The sequence below is a fragment of the Haliotis rufescens genome, unplaced genomic scaffold, assembly GCF_023055435.1.
Source record: "Haliotis rufescens isolate VD_foot unplaced genomic scaffold, xgHalRufe1.0.p SCAF_41, whole genome shotgun sequence".
Lineage (NCBI taxonomy): Eukaryota > Metazoa > Mollusca > Gastropoda > Lepetellida > Haliotidae > Haliotis > Haliotis rufescens.
The window spans coordinates 3,323,619-3,345,928 of record NW_025964124.1 but is presented as its reverse complement, the minus strand read 5'-3'; the positions used below and the strand labels follow the sequence as shown (position 1 = coordinate 3,345,928).

General features: G+C 44.3%; 4 protein-coding genes across 5 annotated transcripts in view; 2 read left to right on the top strand and 2 right to left on the bottom strand.

The window, feature by feature from the left end:
* The window catches only part of LOC124128756 (DNA repair protein XRCC1-like), a 37,218-nt gene extending 26,892 nt beyond the window's left edge, over window positions 1-10,326 (bottom strand). The window contains exons 1-3 of one of the 2 annotated variants that reach the window (XM_048382790.1): window positions 10,160-10,326; window positions 6,503-6,595; window positions 3,652-3,759 (exon numbers count right to left, since the gene is read on the bottom strand). In XM_048382790.1, coding sequence (XP_048238747.1) covers window positions 3,652-3,759; window positions 6,503-6,595; window positions 10,160-10,210 — 252 coding nt within the window. In that variant the 5' untranslated portion in view covers window positions 10,211-10,326. The remainder of the gene's footprint in view (window positions 1-3,651; window positions 3,760-6,502; window positions 6,596-10,159) is intronic. The other variant, XM_048382789.1, reaches the window with a different exon arrangement.
* A 1,128-nt stretch (window positions 10,327-11,454) lies between these two features.
* Window positions 11,455-14,224, top strand: LOC124128757 (RNA-binding protein 7-like). Its single transcript, XM_046492210.2, has 2 exons — window positions 11,455-11,611; window positions 12,692-14,224. The coding sequence occupies exons 1-2, from the start codon at window positions 11,531-11,533 to the stop codon at window positions 13,376-13,378; spliced, it is 768 nt and encodes a 255-aa protein (XP_046348166.2). The 5' UTR covers window positions 11,455-11,530; the 3' UTR covers window positions 13,379-14,224.
* A 3,322-nt stretch (window positions 14,225-17,546) lies between these two features.
* Window positions 17,547-19,971, bottom strand: LOC125372508 (secreted protein CSS1-like). Its single transcript, XM_048382756.1, has 4 exons — window positions 19,952-19,971; window positions 18,500-18,688; window positions 17,814-18,092; window positions 17,547-17,730 (listed from the first exon to the last, which is right to left on the bottom strand). Exons 1-4 carry the CDS (start codon window positions 19,969-19,971, stop codon window positions 17,547-17,549), a joined length of 672 nt encoding a protein of 223 aa, XP_048238713.1.
* A 1,074-nt stretch (window positions 19,972-21,045) lies between these two features.
* Window positions 21,046-21,861, top strand: LOC124128758 (proteoglycan 4-like). Its single transcript, XM_046492211.1, has one exon. It carries the CDS (start codon window positions 21,046-21,048, stop codon window positions 21,859-21,861), a length of 816 nt encoding a protein of 271 aa, XP_046348167.1.
* The last annotated feature ends 449 nt before the right edge of the window (window positions 21,862-22,310 follow it).

The window sequence follows — 22,310 nt, the reverse complement described above, 5'->3', positions numbered from 1 at the left end:
ATACTACATAGTCTGTGTACAGGGTGATAAGGGATATACTACATCGTCTGTGTACAGGGTGATAAGGGATATACTACATCGTCTGTGTATAGGGTGATAAGGGATATACTACATCGTCTGTGTACAGGGTGATAAGGGATATACTACATCGTCTGTGTACAGGGTGATAAGGGATATACTACATAGTCTGTGTACAGGGTGATCAAGGATATACTACATCGTCTGTGTACAGGGTGATCAAGGATATACTACATCGTCTGTGTACAGGGCGATCAAGGATATACTACATAGTCTGTGTACAAGGTGATCAAGGATATACTACATAGTCTGTGTACAGGGTGATCAAGGATATACTACATCGTCTGTGTACAAGGTGATCAAGGATATACTACATCGTCTGTGTACAGGGTGATAAGGGATATACTACATCGTCTGTGTACAGGGTGATAAGGGATATACTACATCGTCTGTGTACAGGGTGATAAACAGCGGTAGAAACTAACAGAAACCTCAATAATTCACACCCTGAAATACGACACCAGTTGGTCGATAAACCGTGAAGAGGAAAAGTTCAGCAAAACGCCATAAGGGTAGGATTGTTCAAATATCAAATCGATTGAACATAGGAATTAAAGAGAAATTACCTATACACACTTAGTAATGAAGAAAATAACAGCTGATCAGCTAATTCTTTACTTACTCTGTCATAGAGCCGTCGTTGACAAACAAGATTGTCAAATATTCTTCCACTGGCGGCGACTGAGTGACTGCCCATGGAAGTAGGCTGGCTCTGTATAGGGCGAGTTCACTATTTGCGTCGGGGGTTGGTTACCTGCTGGGTAACAACCAGAGGGACAAAACTTTGCATGCTTTTGACGTCCTCGTGAGCCACAACGACTAGCAAAACCTGAGTCGAACCTCCACAAATATCCTTCCATGACTGTTCTAAAAGAACAATTGTAGTGTAGGGCAATGTTAAAGGCTAACACCCTGAGATTGTGAGGGTAGTTCGCTCTCGGCGGATTCCATTTTGGCGAGTAACCATAGTGATATGGTGTTTGCGACTAACTTCGGTCTTGGACATAGTACACTTGGAGCGGCGAATGAAAACTCGAACTGCTCGCACCAAGCCCAGGAGAAATTCAACTTCGTGTATGGCTCCCACAATAGTCGATCGATCGGTTGGCCTGGTAGTTGAATTTTGCAATAAAATCCCAGCATAATCCGAGATGTACCGATCCGTGCGTCCTGTGCTCAAAGCAGATCCGAGTGGAGCGATCGCCTGTAGTTCCCTCACCCGTGCCGCCGGGGATGTGCTGAACTATAAACTGTAGTTGCAGCCGATCCACTAGATGGAAAAATCTGAATGTCTGTTGAAGTAGAGAGTGGTAGTGCGTTGTTCCCTGATTGCGCAGGCACCACACCGCAGTGTTGTAGTCTGTAGATATTGCGAGTTGGGCAACTCAAACTGTGGTCCTGTTCTTCTACGTTTATACGGAAACCATGAAGTAGCACAATGAGTACGCAATCCTCCTTGAGGCTTGCCTCTCCCATGCCCTTTCCCAGTAACAGAATACTGGTCTTCCTTGAGACTTGCCTCTCCCATGCCCTTTCCCAGTAACAGAATACTGGTCTTCCTTGAGACTTGCCTCTCCCATGCCCTTTCCCAGTAACAGAATACTGGTCTTCCTTGAGACTTGCCTCTCCCATGCCCTTTCCCAGTAACGGAATACTGGTCTTCCTTGAGACTTGCCTCTCCCATGCCCTTTCCCAGTAACGGAATACTGGTCTTCCTTGAGACTTGCCTCTCCCATGCCCTTTCCCAGTAACAGAATACTGGTCTTCCTTGAGAAATGCCCGTCCAGGCTTACAATTGCCTGACCTGCCAGCCCGCTGGGATAGACTGAAAGAGACGTGCTATAGAGTCTTGAGCACAGTGTCATTCCAAGCGTTTGGGGAACTTGGCCTGCGTGTCTGCGATCTGTTCATTTAACCAGGGAGTAGATGACCAAGGTTGATGTAGCAGCCTGCCCTTGAAATCCCAGTTGGAAAAACTCAGCCTCAAGATGAATTTTCCTGTGGTAAATCTGACGCTGAAGGATAATCACCATAGTTTGGAAGTGATCTAATCAGATAGGGTTATCCTCTGATAGATCCTGATCTACTGCAAGCATTGACAATGTTGGTGGCTTAAATGACAGAGCAAATGTGAGTTTGGAAAAGTCTTCCTCCAATGACCTCGTGGTGTCCCTCTTATTTACCCCGTTACCGGGGGAGGGCAGTAGTCAGGCGCTGCGCTCGGCGCAGGTATCGGAGACACAAAGCCCATTGGTATTGACTGAGCTACCCCCATCAAAGCGTCTTGAGATGCTGGTGCTGGCGCCAGCGTTGCAGATTTAGTAGATCTGGTTGTGTGAGGGGCTGAAATTTAGGAGCAGTTATGATATCACAAAATCCTCCGGTATTGTTGATTTCGTAGGAGGGTGCAGTCACAGCTACGTGCATCATTTTACCCGCTGATGATAACGGTTGGGTGGTAATGACCAAACCATCCCCTTCGCTGTTCAGCGATTGTGACATTCCTTTCGTCTCACGACGAGATTCCTGCAAAATATGATTGTGAGTAACCTGCCTTTATATTGTAAAACTCGTCGGAGAGAGATTTACACAAAAATTACATTTAGAAATTGGCGAGCACATCTACGTGTTGCCGAGAAACGTGGATAAAGATCTTTGGGCGATTTTTCCCACAACAATATGTACAACCCGCAAGCATAAGTTATGCAATTAAACCATTGTTGATGAAATGGTACTTGAAGAATGCCGTAGAATTGAAGAATAATCTATCAGCAAAATTACAATTTGAAAGTGCATACAATATTTTTATATACGCAACTCAACGTAAACCATGGCTATTTACATTGAGAGTCTGGCGAGCACATCTGCCTGCAAGCCAACCAACGTGGATGATAATCTTGTAAGATTTTTTCCACGACAATTAGTACAATGGTCAAGCATAAGTTATGCAATTAAACCATTGTTGATGAGACAGTACTGGAAGAAATTGATATCGGCAAACATATTTGTAACAAGTTGAAAGTGTATACAATAATTGATATACACGCAACTCACTGTTATGCCAAAGCTAGTAGTATTTAAGAACACAAAAATATGTTGTACATACGTAGATGAGAATTGTAAACAATTTGACTACCTTGGCAGGCAAACAAATGTAACACAATTCAAAATGGCGGCAAGCAACAAATAAGTGGCAGTCAACAAAGACATTCTTTATATGCCTAATTAATACACATAAAACAGCACGGTGAAAGTAATACGAAAAGAATACATCAGCCATTACAGATCAATTTTAGGATTGTAGACGAAAACTGAAGGTCTAAATTAATCCAAAAGGAGAGCTCCGCTGGGACACGTCCTTGCTGGAGAGCAACCAGCAGTCATGTGAAGGTGACCTTAGATGTCATCAAGGTCACAGGTCAGTGGCAAGGGTCAGTAAAAGGGACTTCAGAACAACAACTTTATTTCTTCACCCATGACATTGCTGTTGCGCTGTCCTTCTAGTTATCGTAGGTAAGCAGGAATGCATTAAGTAAGAATGCAAGATAAGTAAGGAATACAAAGGATACACACCTGATAGTCGGTGTCAGCTGCAGCAGTGGACTTCCCCACCAACACCTCCACAAAGCCCGAGCCCTCGTTGCCGATGTCGATGCTGCTGATCTGGGATGCTCGGTCCAACTGATGAAGAGAGGACAGAGATTCAGGGGGGTAGGCATATAGATACAGGGGTACAGACAGGGTATATAGATACAGGGGTACAGACAGGGTATATAGATACAGGGGTACAGACAGGGTATATAGATACAGGGGTACAGACAGGATATATAGATACAGGGTATATAGATATAGGGGTACAGACAGGGTATATAGATACAGGGGTACAGACAGGGTATATAGATACAGGGTATATAGATATAGGGGTACAGACAGGGTATATAGATACAGGGGTACAGACAGGGTATATACATACAGGGTATATAGATACAGGGGTACAGACAGGGTATATAGATACAGGGGTACAGACAGGGTATATAGATACAGGGGTACAGACAGGATATATAGATACAGGGGTACAGACAGGGTATATAGATACAGGGGTACAGACAGGGTATATAGATACAGGGCATATAGATACAGGGGTACAGACAGGGTATATAGATACAGGGGTACAGACAGGGTATATAGATCCAGGGGTACAAACAGGGTATATAGATACAGGGGTAGGACAGGGTATATAGATACAGGGGTACAGACAGGGTATATAGATACAGGGTATATAGATACAGGGGTACAGACAGGGTATATAGATACAGGGTATATAGATACAGGGGTACAGACAGGATATAAAGATACAGGGGTACAGACAGGATATATAGATACAGGGGTACAGACAGGATATATAGATACAGGGGTACAGACAGGATATATAGATACAGGGGTACAGACAGGGTATATAGATACAGGGGTACAGACAGGGTATATAGATACAGGGGTACAGACTGGGTATATAGATACAGGGGTACAGACAGGGTATATAGATACAGGGTATATAGATACAGGGGTACAGACAGGGTATATAGATACAGGGCATATAGATATAGGGGTACAGACAGGGTATAGAGATAGAGGGGTACAGACAGGGTATATAGATACAGGGTATATAGATACAGGGCATATAGATACAGGGTATATAGATATAGGGGTACAGACAAGGTATATAGATACAGGGTATATAGATACAGGGTATATAGATATAGGGGTACAGACAAGGTATATAGATACAGGGCATATAGATACAGGGTATATAGATATAGGGGTACAGACAGGGTATATAGATACAGGGGTACAGACAGGGTATATAGATACAGGACATATATACAGCGTATATAGATACAGGGTATATAGATACAGGGGTACAGACAGGGTATATAGATACAGGGGTACAGACAGGGTATATAGATACAGGGGTACAGCCAGGGTATATAGATACAGGGCATATAGATACAGGGCATATAGATACAGGGGTACAGACAGGGTATATAGATACAGGGGTACAGACAGGGTATATACATACAGGGGTACAGACAGGGTATATAGATACAGGGGTACAGACAGGGTATATAGATACGGGGTATATAGATACAGGGGTACAGACAGGGTACATAGATACAGGGGTACAGACAGGGTATATAGATACGGGGCATATAGATATAGGGGTACAGACAGGGTATATAGATACAGGGGTACAGACAGGGTATATAGATACAGGGGTACAGACAGGGTATATAGATACAGGGGTACAGACATGGTATATGGATACAGGGGTACCGACGGTATATAGATACAGGGGTACAGACAGGGTATATAGATACAGGGGTACAGACAGGGTATATAGATACAGGGGTACAGACAGGATATATAGATACAGGGGTACAAACAGGGTATATAGATACAGGGGTACAGACATGGTATGTAGATACAGGGGTACAGACAGGGTATATAGATACAGGGGTACAGACAGGGTATATAGATACAGGGGTACAGACAGGGTTTATAGATACAGGGCATATAGATACAGGGGTACAGACAGGGTATATACATACAGGGCATATAGATACAGGGTATATAGATACAGGGGTACAGACAGGGTATATAGATACAGGGCATATAGATACAGGGGTATAGACAGGGTATATAGATACAGGGGTACAGACGGTATATAGATACAGGGGTACAGACAGGGTATATAGATACAGGGGTACAGACGGTATATAGATACAGGGGTACAGACAGGGTATATAGATACAGGGGTACAGACAGGGTATGTAGATACAGGGGTACAGACAGGGTATATAGATACAGGGGTACAGACAGGGCATATAGATACAGGGGTACAGACAGGGTATATAGATACAGGGGTACAGACAGGGTATATAGATACAGGGGTAGAGACAGGGTATATAGATACAGGGGTATAGACAGGGTATATAGATACAGGGGTACAGACGGTATATAGATACAGGGGTACAGACAGGGTATATAGATACAGGGCATATAGATACAGGGCATATAGACACAGGGGTACAGACAGGGTATATACATACAGGGCATATAGATACAGGGTATATAGATACAGGGGTACAGACAGGGTATATAGATACAGGGCATATAGATACAGGGGTACAGACATGGTATATAGATACAGGGTATATAGATACAGGGGTACAGACAGGGTATATAGATACAGGGCATATAGATACAGGGGTACAGACATGGTATATAGATACAGGGGTACAGACAGGTACAGACGGTATATAGATACAGGGGTACAGACAGGGTATATAGATACTGGGGATATAGATACAGGGGTACAGACATGTAAAAATTGGTATATAGATACAGGGGTACAGACTGGGTATACCTGCAACACCACCACAGCGGACTTCGCCCCCGGGCCGGCACACTTCCACTTGAACGTCCCCTCTGGTTTCAGCAGGTTCTCAGCGGGGTGGTTCTTTGGGGGAAACAAGGGTACACATGAGACCAGCGAGGACAACAGGTCAGTATTGATTTAGTTTTGTATGTTTGTTGTTTAACGCTGCACTCAGCAATATTCCAGCTATATGATGGTGGTCTGTATAAATAATTGAGTCTGGACCAGACAATCCAGTGATTGACATCATGAGCATCAATCCACGCAATTGGGATACGATGACATGCATCAACCAAGTCAGCAAGTCTGACCACCCGATCCCAATAGTTGCCTCTTACGACAAGCAGTTACCTTTTCGGCAAGCATGGGTCAGTATTGTGCCACCACGGTCTGCTTGTGTCTGTATTACAAGTCGTGAAAGCACTCAAAGCTTTCACTACATGAGATGTATCTCGAGATGGTTTCCATGGCTGCAGATGGATCTGACACAGTGAATACAACATGGCAAAACTCGGGGAACAGTGTGTCCACTGAACGTTTCTTTATTTGCTGAACATAATCCACAGTTTCCAGTGAGATAGTGGGTCAGCGTCCACAGTTTCCAGTGAGATAGTGGGTCAGCGTCCACAGTTTCCAGTGAGATAGTGGGTCAGCGTCCACAGTTTCCAGTGAGATAGTGGGTCAGTGTCCACAGTTTCCAGTGAGATAGTGGGTCAGTGAGATAGTGGGTCAGTGAGATAGTGGGTCAGTGAGATAGTGGGTCAGTGAGCATGGGGAGGGCCCACTGCACCCTGTTGTTCAGTATAGTTCAGTATAGTTCAGTGTTATCATGGACTATTATTTGCTGAGTTTACTAGACCAAACCGACTTTTAGTAGCCTCGGACTTAGGACTAGTGGATAGTCACAGCCAACTGCAGGCACCAACACTCCATGTGGATTGTGAAGCTCATAGTTTGCAGCTCATAGTCCGTAGTACGTAGCGTCAAAACAATTTTTAACATGTTAAAAATGTTTTTAAAAATCTTACTTAACACAGGTCATTTATGAAGAACATTGCCCAACATTTCAGATGGCTGACAACTAATCTCTAAACAATATCAATAACCAAACTAGAATGTGTTTTTACTCATGAAAGCATTTGTGTCCCTCCTCCCTTTTTCTGATACATTAGTTCAAGTTGTTACCATGGTTACTATGATGTTTTTGAAATTACAAAATAGAATAAAAGCAAAACATACCAGTACAGATTCTGATTACTGCATCAATGAAGCAGCATGACAGTTGATGTCATGTTGACTCTTTATGGGAGACTAAGTTGAAATTGTCTCCATGGAAATATAAAAATTTACAATTTTGAAAAATATTAAAATACCAAAAGGCATCAGTTAAGCTGATGAGCAACACACATACCAAGTTCCATTGAAACATATTGAACGGTTTTCAAGTTACAGCTCGGAATAGGATGGGAACACTGAAGCCAACCCATCCCACTGGAGGTCGAATTCATTGGGGCAATTTCCAATTCATTGGAACATTAACTCATAGGACCATGTAACTAATAATAATAACAACAAAACTTGCAGAGGAAGGCACAAAATGTCCGATTGGGAATAGTTTGACCGAAGCCCTGGCATATATTCTATTTAGATACACATACAAAAAATGATCTGGTGATGCATATGGGCGGCCATTCGGTCAAAAGTTACACAGGAACGTTTAATACGTTATTCGTAACATTTGACTATTATTGCATACTTTTGTTCTTTATTTCCAAATTATTTCTTTTTACCAAATGACGACCCATACATGAATACACTGAAGTTGACTGATGTTTTATCTTTATTCAAACACATAAGAGTCAGAAGAGGGGCGGTGGGGTAGCCTGGTGGTTGAGTGAGTGAGTGAGTGAGTATGGTTTTACGCCGCTTTTAGCAATATTCCAGCAATATCACGGCAGGAGACACCAGAAATGGGCTTCACACATTGTACCCATGTCGGGAATCGAACCCGGGTCTTCGGCGTGACGAGCGAACGCTTTAACCACTAGGCTACCCGACCGCCCCTGCCTGGTGGTTGAAGTGTTTGCTCATCACGCTGAAGAGCCTGGTTCAACGGGTTATAGCAAAAACGTCACCTCAGCAAAACAGCACCGATGGGCGAAAACGTAACCTAGCCTCAAGCGAAAACGGTTATTGCCGGGCTAAAACTGAGTCAGCTACTATCACGATATTGTAAACTGTGATGAAGATGAAAACTGTGAAGAACTGTATATGTGATTGTATGTAGTTATCTGTGAACAACTGGAAATCAGGAAATAACATGTAAATACATCAAATAATATGTAACAAATAACACAAGTCAGATATACTACTACATAAATCATTCTAATCGTTATTAAAAATAGAGGTGCCGTTTTCATCCATCACATAGTTGCCATTTTCGCCAGAGAAAATCGGTAACGTTTTAGCCTGCACCCGGTTCAACATGGGTACAATTGTGTGAAGTCAATTTCTGGTGTTCCCCGCTATGATATTGTTGAATATCGTTAAAAGCGGCATAAAACCATACTAATTCACTCACTACTGGCACGTCTGATCAAGTGGGATACACCCAACTCGCCTAAAAAGATTTTGACCCGACTCGCCTAAAAAAAGTTTGAGCGAACTACAGTTGGTTTTTGTATTTTAGAATAAGTATGTAACTATCAGAAATACATAGTAATGCATTTTATACACATAATGTACCTAAATGTTAGTGTTGTAGTCTTGGTCCGAATAGCGTAACCGACTGGATTGAGTGAACGATGTCATGGCGTTGTTTTGATACAATCGGTGTCACTCTCGGTGACATCACATCACTGATTGATTAGTTAGGGCGATAAAAAATAAATAAACTTAACAGTTCAGCACGGGATTACTGTACTATGATAACAAATAGTTGTCACTTTATCATCATATCTGGGTTGACCAATCAAAGGCGAGAATTCTTCGAAACTCCGGGGAAAAATACAAATGCCAGTTTAGTGAACATGTGGTGGTGCAACTGCAACGTATGTTGTGTTATCTTCAGGATATGAATTATGGATTTATTATTTGATGGATATAACGAACCCATTAGGTATGTAAAGACTTAAGTGATCTTTTATGTATGTTTTTAGGATGTAAATATGACAGAAGACAAATTCTATGGATGATACGTTGTTGTTTTTAATATTATTTCCATACTTGTGTATGAATATACAAGTAATTGTGATCATTAGGGCTAACCTAAGTTATATTTGCCAAACGCATACCAAAATATTATATATATTTTTTAGGTGAGTCGGGTCAGATTTTTTTAGGCGAGTCGGGTGCAACTCGATCAAGTTGTGCAGCAGACGTCAGCCCACCACTTCACAACTTTCCACTAGGCCCTACGATGTGATCGACCACAATCACTTAATTACCTATGGCATGTTACCATCATCTGCCTTTCAGTTACACATAAGATTGTTAAATGACTTTTATTTTGTTAGTTTGGGTTAGTTTTAGCAAATCTTGTGTTTTACTCCTCAGACTCAAAGTCAGACAAACAGACAAAAACTTCGTGTTCGTGTTTAGGCCTAGGCTAGCTTACAACAAAACAATTGCAAACAATTTGTCTACCTTGTCTTCAGAACTGGAAGATACGACATGTTGGATTTTAATTTCCGGCATGATGTCAGAGCTCAGGCCTGCTCTCTGTTCCCGAAAATCGCTAACTCAACAAATCCAGAAATCATCACACACACAACTCTCAAATCTCGCGGAAAAATAAACAAGATGGCCGCAACGTAACCGGGCAGACGACCGGTTCCCTTGCTCATTGGCTAAAAGTAAAGAGTGAGTTTCCCGAGCACCCACATAATATATTTTAATGCAATAGTTCTTATTATCATCATATCATCTGTCAATCATAATCAAAGCATCGTTGTCCTCATAAATTCCCCTTTAAAAAACATATAAATAAATTAGCGGTACGAAGTATAGATAGAACTGCACGGATTGCCTCCCTTTGCTAAGAATTATCCAAGTAAACTGGTTCCACTGTTGGTAAGCGACGCAAGCCCAGCGCTTGTTTGTTACACTCTCGTTGACATCGCTGCCGTCAGTGTCGGAGCGGTCATTACAAGAATCCTGAAATTTGCCCTCTAACCCCGAATGTAGTAACTTTTAAACTATTTGTTATGTCTTTGGGAATGCCATCATAGCGAATTTTGAAAAGGTTAAAACTGACCATATTTCCCAGATGAATTTAACTTTTCGTATGTTTCGAGATAGCAGACGAACGGAAAATCATCCAACTCCCCCCTTACATTTTTACTGTACCAATTACATGATAGTTGGACCCGTGACGATCCGGGGTAGAATATATAGGTCTTCACCAACCCATGCTTGCCGTAGAAGGCATATGCTTGAAGAGGCGACAAACGGGATCGAGTGGTCAGGCTCGCTGACTTGGTTGATGCATGTCGATCGTATACTCAATTGAGTGGATCGATGCTCATGATGTCAATCACTGGATTGTCTGGTCCAGACTCGATTATTTATACAGACCACCGTCATATAGCTGGAATATTGCTGAGTGCGGCGTTCAACAACAAACAAATTAAACAAACAAAAACATGATAGTTGAAACAGAGACCATATATAAAAGATCTATTATATGGTCTCTGGGTGAAATAGAAATTCAAATTGACAAACAAAGAAAATAATTTAGTTGGGGTAAGAGGAATCGGTGTCACGACAGTCATCACTTGTTTGAAAACATAACGCTCCGTCGGATGTGAGTTGAACTCCGTGTTAGTGTAGCCACCTTTCACAGTGGGAGCTCCGCGAACGCGCTTTCGCTGCGAGGAGCATGTGTCTACCAGTTTCGGTAGACAGAAACCCAGTCTATAAATCCAAGCTCCTACCCAGCGCGTGACACCTTCTTTATCGCGGTAGCATAGAGAGCTCTGTGAACTGGCCATTGTTGTGAGGAGCTTGAGAATAATCATGGCGGACAATTGTGTGTTGTGGGTCGGTGGTTTGGGCGATAAAGTCACGGAAGAATTGTTATATGAACTTTTTCTTCAGGTAATTTAAGTATAATGTACATAAGTGTGCATGCCCTATGTTTATGCTATATCTTCCTCAGAAAATATTGTCTTCTCTCAGAATACACTGTCTGATGGAAGTTGGGGTTTTCCGGATTGTGATTTTTTGGCACAGTCTGTGATATGAAGTTGTGATAAACAGATGGATGCTATTTAGGCTTAGAGTAGTCGCCCTTGGCCATCAATCTTTTAAACCAGGAGCAGCTAATATAGCGCTATTACACGCGGAAAGCGCATGTTAAATCTCAAAGTTAGTTAATATAGCGCTCAGACTGCCGGCTTCACATGTCTCGTGCCTTGGGGGTAGTTGTATCAGGAGTTAATAGGGTGGGTTTGCCCCAACTTTATGCTTAGCCTTTGGGCCCCCTTCCGATGAAGCCCTTTACCATCATTGGATTGAGGTACGGCTTTATGATCAAGCACCCCTTTATGATCAAGCACCCCTTTATGATCAAGCATCCCTTTATGATCAAGCACCCCTTTATGATCAAGCACCCCTTTATGATCAAGCACCCCTTTATGATCAAGCATCCCTTTATGATCAAGCACCCCTTTATGATCAAGCACCCCTTTACGATCAAGCACCCCTTTATGATCAAGCACCCCTTTATGATCAAGCATCCCTTTATGATCAAGCACCCCTTTATGATCAAGCACCCCTTTACGATCAAGCACCCCTTTACGATCAACCACCCCTTTACGATCAAGCACCCCTTTACGATCAACCACCCCTTTACGATCAAACACACCTTTATGATCAAACACCCCTTTACGATCAAGGACCCCTTTGTGATCAAGCATCCCTTTACAATCAAGCACCCCTTTATGATCAAGCACCCATTATGATCAAGCACCCTTTATGATCAAGGACCCCTTTATGATCAAGCACCCCTTTATGATCAAGCAACCCATTATGATCAAGCACCCCTTTACGATCAAGCACCCCTTTACGATCAAGCACCCCATTATGATCATTGATGGGTGTTCTGTGTACCGGTTCTATACATCATGTTACAGGCTTGTTTGTTTCTGAGTTCACACTACACATGGTGTGTTTCAGGCTGGCCCCTTGGACCGTGTCACCATCCCAAAGGACAAGGATGGACGCAACAAGAAGTTTGCCTTCATCAACTTCCGGCACGAGGAATCCGTGGCGTACACCATGCAGCTGTACGAGGGCATCCGACTGTTTGGCCAGTACCTGCGTCTACAGACAAGGTCAGGGTCGTCATCCCTCCCCAGCAGCTCCTCCCCCCACAACAGCCCCTGCCCCTACAGCAGTCCCCAGTACGCCCCAGAGCAGCGGGACGCCTACCCCCGCGACACCGCACACCAACATGGCGGTCGGTCCAACTACCACCGTTCTTCTTCTGGACCAAACACGGAACAGCATGAACCGTTCCGTAGTCCACGGGATCGGGAACACGGGTCAAGGCCGAATGAGCCTCCGTCTCGGTACCAGCGATCCCACACATGGCACGGCAGCGCGGATAAGAATCAAGATGAGCATGGTGATCGACATTCCCGTCACTCGCCACAGTACCGCCCAGAGTCCCCACAAGTGTACCAGGGTGGGAGCCCCCAGTATCACAACGACAACCTTGACAGCATCGATGTGCGCAGACAGCGCATACTCCAACAGCAGAATCTCAGCCTGGCCGTTAATAGACAAGATGGCCGTCAGCATCGAGACTACGACCGCATGCAGCCATACCAGCGACCCCACAGCACCAGAAGACGATATTAGTTCTCAGCTGGGACTTGCAATGATTTGTAGGGACAGTATCTGTTGCCATGGTTTGTGGAGACATTATCTGTTGCCATGGTTTGTGGAGACACTATCTGTTGCCATGGTTTGTGGAGACATTATCTGTTGCCATGGTTTGTGGAGACAGTATCTGTTGCCATGGTTTGTGGAGACAATATCCATTGCCATGGTCTATAGAGACGGAAGTTTCAGACAGTTGTGGTTCTGACTCTGGACTTGATGGACTAGTGACTACCACGTCACAGTGTGTGTTGTTTTATGTTTTATAAATAATAAGTGTGTGTACAGTGAAACAGTACCAGTTGCCATGGAGACAGTATCGTGAGCTAATTTCAAGTATTGGCAAGGTTGAATAACTCTACCAAAATATTATCATCGACCTCTCATTTTGTACTTTGAAGTCTCTGCCTAAAGGATGTTAGCTCACCTTACAGGGACGAGGGCATCACTGACTGGAGGGGATATTCTGGGAGACATGGATTCCATATGCAGTTTCCATGACAACCCTTAATAAGTGTCAGGGACAGTTGAAGCTTTGACACACGTAGGAGTTATGTCCATCGAGACTTGGACTTCAGCAAGTAATACACACAAGGGCCATAATCTCTTTGTGATAAAATGTCGTTCTAAAGAAATCAATGATGAAGACGTATTTTCAGTCAAAAGGATAACTTTAGCAGCCGCGTATGAATGCACAAAACTCACACTCACTCATCCTCCCGAGGCTAGAGAGTTCACTGACTTTAAAAGTCCAGTTTCCACCCTTGCCGAACTAGGCTGGAATTCCTGGGCTCGATCGTAGCGCCACCAGTGGCTATTACTAGTTATGTCCCTTCTAAGCCTCTCCTATGGACCAATCAGATTCAACCTCTCGTATCACTCGCATTTGTTTCAAACAAAACGGTGGCGCCCAGTCAAGACGATCTGATCGATAATCAAGATCTATATAAAACGAGCCTTACATCACAAAGTGCATCAAATCACGTGAGCACCTTGATTAAAAACATGAAAAGGTTTAGAAAATATCTGTTGACAACGAGTTAGCGGTGCACATGCTATGCAAATCCTGCAGTCGACCGAAATCTGCATGACACTTTACGAACCGGATTTCGATTTCTGTGCGTGATTTTGATTGGACTATGCGTAGACTCGTTAGTCCAGCCAAAACATAACTCCATAATACCAGCCTAGTTCGGCAAGGGTGGAAACTGGACTTTTATAGTCAGTTAACTCCCTTGCCTCAGGAAGATGACACTCACTTTACGGTCTTCATTCCAACTGATAGCATGTCAATGTTAGAGTAAACTGCCCCACTGTACAAGCCATGTTCATCAACAGAATCGGGGACCACGACCTCCTTGATCGGTGACCACGACCTCCTTGATCGGGGACCACGATCTCCTTGATCGAGACACAGAGACACATTGACCAATCAGAAGCCAGTAAAATGAAAGGACTGCTGGTCGTGATTGAAACCTGCATGAATCTGTTGTTTTTCTATTTGTACAAACTGCTTGGCTAATGAAATTGAAAGTGCGTATTGGTGATCAGTGGTGTCTCTCTAACTCTATAAATTATTGTGATCCAAGACAGCTGGCATGATAATAATATATGAAGTACGTTTCAGTATAGATCCTTCTCCGTTGTCAAGCCAGACAACGTTTCAGTATAGATCCTTCTCCGTTGTCAAGCCAGGCGACGTTTCAGTATAGATCCTTGTACCGTTGTCAAACCAGGCGACATTTCAGTATAGATCCTTGTACGGTTGTCAAGCAAGGTGACGTTTCAGTATAGATCCTTCTCCGTTGTCAAGCCAGACAACGTTTCAGTATAGATCCTTGTACCGTTGTCAAGCCAGGCGACGTTTCTGTATAGATCCTTGTACCGTTGTCAAGCAAGGTGACGTTTCAGTATAGATCCTTGTACCGTTGTCAAGCAAGGTGACGTTTCAGTATAGATCCTTGTACCGTTGTCAAGCAAGGTGACGTTTCAGTATAGATCCTTGTACCGTTGTCAAGCAAGGTGATGTTTCAGTATAGATCCTTGTACCGTTGTCAAGCAAGGTGACGTTTCAGTATAGATCCTTGTACCGTTGTCAAGCAAGGTGACGTTTCAGTATAGACCCTTGTACCGTTGTCAAGCAAGGTGACGTTTCAGTATAGATCCTTGTACCGTTGTCAAGCAAGGTGACGTTTCAGTATAGACCCTTGTACCGTTGTCAAGCAAGGTGACGTTTCAGTATAGATCCTTGTACCGTTGCCAAGCAAGGTGACGTTTCAGTATAGACCCTTGTACCGTTGTCAAGCAAGGTGACGTTTCAGTATAGATCCTTGTACCGTTGTCAAGCAAGGTGACGTTTCAGTATAGATCCTTGTACCGTTGTCAAGCAAGGTGACGTTTCAGTATAGATCCTTGTACCGTTGTCAAGCAAGGTGACGTTTCAGTATAGATCCTTGTACCGTTGTCAAGCAAGGTGATGTTTCAGTATAGATCCTTGTACCGTTGTCAAGCAAGGTGACGTTTCAGTATAGATCCTTGTACCGTTGTCAAGCAAGGTGACGTTTCAGTATAGACCCTTGTACCGTTGTCAAGCAAGGTGACGTTTCAGTATAGATCCTTGTACCGTTGTCAAGCAAGGTGACGTTTCAGTATAGACCCTTGTACCGTTGTCAAGCAAGGTGACGTTTCAGTATAGATCCTTGTACCGTTGCCAAGCAAGGTGACGTTTCAGTATAGACCCTTGTACCGTTGTCAAGCAAGGTGACGTTTCAGTATAGATCCTTGTACCGTTGTCAAGCAAGGTGACGTTTCAGTATAGATCCTTGTACCGTTGTCAAGCAAGGTGACGTTTCAGTATAGATCCTTGTACCGTTGTCAAGCAAGGTGACGTTTCAGTATAGATCCTTGTACCGTTGTCAAGCAAGGTGACGTTTCAGTATAGATCCTTGTACCGTTGTCAAGCAAGGTGACGTTTCAGTATAGATCCTTGTACCGTTGTCAAGCAAGGTGACGTTTCAGTATAGATCCTTGTACCGTTGTGAAGCAAGGTGACGTTTCAGTATAGATCCTTGTACCGTTGTCAAGCAAGGTGACGTTTCAGTATAGATCCTTGTACCGTTGTCAAGCAAGGCTGGATAATGAACATCGTACAGAACGTATACAGTAGGTGGAGGATTAACAGTAACAACAATTGCCTACATGAGGGAGATTAACGTGAGTAGGTTAAACAATGACAACAGAAGGATAACACTGTAACAATGACAACAGAAGGATAACACTGTAACAATGACAACAGAAGGATAACACTGTAACAATGACAACAGAAGGATAACACTGTAACAATGACAACAGAAGGATAACACTGTAACAATGACAACAGAAGGATAACACTGTAACAATGACAACAGAAGGATAACACTGTAACAATGACAACAGAAGGATAACACTGTAACAATGACAACAGAAGGATAACACTGTAACAATGACAACAGAAGGATAACACTGTAACAATGACAACAGAAGGATAACACTGTAACAATGACAACAGAAGGATAACACTGTAACACCAGGGGGTCACGGGGGCCCAGTCGTCTAAGGCGCCGCGATTCACTGTGCAGAGTTGCGTCCCTTGGGCACGCCAGAAATCTATGATTGTGGGTTCGAATCCCGGTTCGCCCCAATTATGTTTCTAGGTTTGTCAGCACCATATCTGTGCTCGTGGGTTTCACCGAAGTGGTAAACGTCTTGAGACCTGCATTACTTCGGGCTTTCCTCCCACATTAAGCTGACACGCCGTGATATAACTGGAATACTGTTAAAAGCGGCGTTAAACCCAACTCACTCACTCACTCACTCACCCACTCACTCACTCACTCACTCACTCACTGTAACACCATGATGGATAGAGAACACCTGGGGAGGAGCCAGTAAGACAGGATTCAGTAAACAATCCATCAGTTGTGTCTACTTTATACGTGATTCTGTGTGGCCATCAGTTGTGTCTACTTTGTACCTGATTCTGTGTGGCCATCGTCTGGCCATGTTGTGTGGATGTGTTGTGTTCACGTCATCCACACTGTTGTTTTTAATGAAAAATTGCAATAAAATAATTTCTACTTGTTTCATCTTCTTGTTCTTTTGCTGGATATCATGACTTGTCATTGTTGCCGATGTCTGCGTCACTGTTGCCGATGTCTGTGTCACTGTTGCCGATGTCTGCGTCACTGTTGCCTATGTCTGCGTCACTGTTGCCGATTTCTGTGTCACTGTTGCCTATGTCTGCGTCACTGTTGCCGATGTCTGCGTCACTGTTGCCGATGTCTGCGTGATGTCTGCGTCACTGTTTCCGATGTCTGTGTGATGTCTGCATCACTGTTGCCGATGTCTGTGTCACTGTTGCCGATGTCTGCGTCACTGTTGCCGATGTCTGCGTGATGTCTGCGTCACTGTTGCCGATGTCTGCGTCACTGTTGCCGATGTCTGCGTCACTGTTGCCGATGTCTGCGTCACTGTTTCCGATGTCTGTGTCACTGTTGCCGATGTCTGCGTCACTGTTTCCGATGTCTGTGTGATGTCTGCGTCACTGTTGCCGATGTCTGTGTCACTGTTGCCGATGTCTGCGTCACTGTTTCCGATGTCTGTGTCACTGTTTCCGATGTCTGTGTCACTGTTGCTGATGTCTGTGTCACTGTTGCTGATGTCTGCGTGATGTCTGTGTCACTGTTGCCTATGTCTGCGTCACTGTTGCCGATGTCTGCGTCACTGTTTCCAATGTCTGCGTGATGTCTGCGTCACTGTTGCCGATGTCTGTGTCACTGTTGCCGATGTCTGTGTCACTGTTGCTGATGTCTGCGTCACTATTGCCGATGTCTGTGTCACTGTTGCCGATGTCTGCGTCACTGTTTCCAATGTCTGCGTGATGTCTGCATCACTGTTTCCGATGTCTGTGTCACTGTTGCCGATGTCTGCGTCACTGTTGCCGATGTCTGCGTGATGTCTGCGTCACTGTTGCCGATGTCTGCGTCACTGTTGCCGATGTCTGCGTCACTGTTGCCGATGTCTGCGTGATGTCTGCGTCACTGTTGCCGATGTCTGCGTCACTGTTGCCGATGTCTGCGTGATGTCTGTGTCACTGTTGCCGATGTCTGCGTCACTGTTTCCGATGTCTGCGTCACTGTTGCCGATGTCTGTGTCACTGTTGCCGATGTCTGCGTCACTGTTGCCGATGTCTGCGTGATGTCTGTGTCACTGTTGCCGATGTCTGCGTCACTGTTGCCGATGTCTGCGTCACTGTTGCCGATGTCCACAAATCATACACGCAAAGATATTCAAACGAATTGTTTCGAAATTGTAAAAGAAAATTCCCGCAATAACAAGAAGCCGCGGTTTACATACCAGCATTAAATACAGAAAGTGAAAATAGAAATTTATGTGATGAATATCAGGGGGGTTTATACAACCTGAATAAGTGACGTACATACATTCTGGCTTATCTTGTTGCAAATCGTATAAGAAATGTATGTTATAATATTCATATTTAAAAAAAATCAAAATCGTAAAGCTTAGTTCGTTTTGAAAGATTCTGAAATCTGGGGCAGAGGAGTGAAACCTGGTGAAGAGCCGACACTGGAGGAGTTATTCCCCTTGGATAGCAATCTGAACAATCACTGAAGAAGAACATGATCTAAGTGAGTTTGAAGTTTCATCCAAAGTATGGATGAGAACTTTCACGTGAATGGCCCAGTCGTCTGAGGCGCCTCGATTCGCTGTGCAGAGTTGCGTCCCTTGGGCACGCCAGAAACCTTTGATTGTGGGTTCGAATCCCGGTTCGCCCCGATTACGTTTCTAGGTTTGTCAGCACCATACCCGTGCTCGTGGGTTTCACCGAAGTGGTAAATGTCTGAGACCTGCATCACTTCGGGCTTTCCTCCCACATTAAGCTGACACGCCGCGATATAACTGTGACTTTGAAGTGTTCTGTAAATACAACACATTAACTGTACCTGTTGATAAGACAAAAGTTGTTGTTAAGATGGCTCAAAAAAAAAAATCCAAATTTGTCTTCACTATGAATGAATCAGTTGTTGGAAAATACTAACGAGTGCGAGTAACTAGGACTAATACTATCCAGAAATAACAAGTTTGTCACAAGTAGGAGTGAGTAAGTGAGTGAGTATGGTTTTACGCCGCCTTTAGCAATATTCCAGCAATATCACAGCGGGGGACACCAGAAATGAGCTTCACACGTTTTACCCATGTCGGGAATCGAACCCGGGTCTTCGGCGTGACGTGACGAGCGAACTCTTTAACGACTAGGTTACCCGACCGCCCTCACAAGTAAGAAAAAAACTACAAAAGCCATGATTTTGGTACTGAAATAAAGTCGTTTACTCAATATATAATTTTAGCGTCACATTAGATTATTTCATGTATGGGTGAACAAATATTACATACTTTACGGCTCGGAAGTATGGAGCGGGGGCAACAGTGCATTACTCGAAAATCTGCAATCACGCGTCTTAAAAATGTCGTGGAGAGTTAAAACATGCCCACCACTTCCTGTGTTCAAACATGCCCACCACTTCCTGTGTTATAACATGCCCACCACTTCCTGTGTTATAACATGCCCACCACTTCCTGTGTTATAACATGCCCACCACTTCCTGTGTTCAAACATGCACACCACTCCCTGTGTCATAACATGCCCACCACTTCCTGTGTTATAACATGCCCACCACTTCCTGTGTTATAACATGCCCACCACTTCCTGTGTTATAACATGCCCACCACTTCCTGTGTTAAATGGGGAGGCTGGAACTCCCCCGTTATCTGCATACATTAGATTAGCTGTTCTTTGTTAGTGGTCAAAATTAGGGCAATCAAACTCTGCGAAGTTGTCGCATACTGTGTGTAAATATGACTCACTGATGTGATATCTGGTATCTGTAAACATGAACGGGTTACTAAGGTAAAATCAATACTAGAAGATCTGGAATTTGGTGATGTTTGGCTGTCACAGTGTAGACTCGATATAAGTGGCCTGAGATCCTTTATATCCCAGAGACTTAACTAATTAAAGACCCTTTATATCCCAGAGACTTAACTAATTAAAGACCCTTTATATCCCAGGGACTTAACTAATTAAAGACCAGTATACAGGTCTGGAACAACACAGTCACAAACTCATCAATATCGTATTATTATAAAAGGCTGTGAACAATTTGAGCAATACCCTAAAGTTATGGCTGTAAAATATCAAATAGAGGGGTTCACTCAGCAATATTCCAGCTATATGATGGCGGTCTGTAAATAATCGAGTCTGGACCAGACAATCCAGTGATTGTCAAACGTGGGGAGAAAAAGAGTTATCATTTCTTTTACAAGCAGTTCTCGTGTTCATATGACAATACGGAAACCTGCGAGGGATGCACGTCTTCTCCCGGAATGACACGAGTTCGTCACGAACTCGTCACCAATCAATGAGATTGGTTCGTCACGAATGAGTCAATAATGTCCTGGCGTGTGCCGGAAACAGACGAAAACCTGAAGAACACGTGACTTGGTCATAAAAGGTGCGATTTGAAGTTCAGTTACTTCACATAAAATATATAAAGGAATGTGTTACGTACACCGTTAATTGTTTGAGGATGTTGAATATACGTCCCGCGTACAACACTGCCAAGTCCCGCGTACAACACCGCCAAGTCCCTCGTACAACACGCCAAGTCCCGCGTACAACACTGCCAAGTCCCTCGTACAACACGCCAAGTCCCGCCTACAACACGCCAAGTCCCGCGTACAACACGCCAAGTCCCGCCTACAACACCGCCAAGTCCCGCGTACAACACGCCAAGTCCCGCGTACAACACTGCCAAGTCCCTCGTACAACACGCCAAGTCCCGCCTACAACACCGCCAAGTCCCGCGTACAACACGCCAAGTCCCGCCTACAACACCGCCAAGTCCCGCGTACAACACCGCCAGGTCCCTCGTACAACACGCCAAGTTCCGCCTACAACACCGCCAAGTCCCGCGTACAACACGCCAAGTCCCTCGTACAACACGCCAAGTCCCGCCTACAACACCGCCAAGTCCCGCGTACAACACCGCCAAGTCCCGCCTACAACACGCCAAGTCCCGCGTACAACACGCCAAGTCCCTCGTACAACACGCCAAGTCCCGCCTACAACACCGCCAAGTCCCGCGTACAACACGCCAAGTCCCGCGTACAACACGCCAAGTCCCGCCTACAACACCGCCAAGTCCCGCGTACAACACGCCAAGTCCCGCGTACAACACCGCCAAGTCCCGCGTACAACACCGCCAAGTCCCGCGTACAACACCGCCAAGTCCCGCGTACAACACGCCAAGTCCCGCGTACAACACGCCAAGTTCCGAAACCCTCGAAATAGAAGCCCAACAACAGTTAAGGGGGTTGTCACCGTCAAAGTACTTGGATATTAATAATTTCTGTACTTAATGGCAGCCTACAAGAATGACGTGGAAGATGTCGGCACATTAAATTAATTGTTGGGACTAAGCCCCGGTTCGATGTCATCCATAATTTGTGTCCCCCTCGGTGATATTGGGTGAACACTACTAAAAGTACGCACGCATCCACCCACCCACACACTCACTCACTCACTCGTGAATGTCCGGGGTACGTGTTCACCAACCCATACTTGTCGTAAGAGGCGACTAACGGGATCGCGTGCTTGATTGATGCATGTCATCGACCCCAATTGCGTGGATCGATGCTCATGATATCAATCACTGGATTGTTTGGTCCAGACTGGATTATTTACAGACCACCGTCATATAGCTGGAATATAGCGAATATAGCGGGGGTGGGGGCAGTTTAGATAATCGCGTCTGAGCCAGACAAACCAATGACTGACGTAATGAGCATCGAT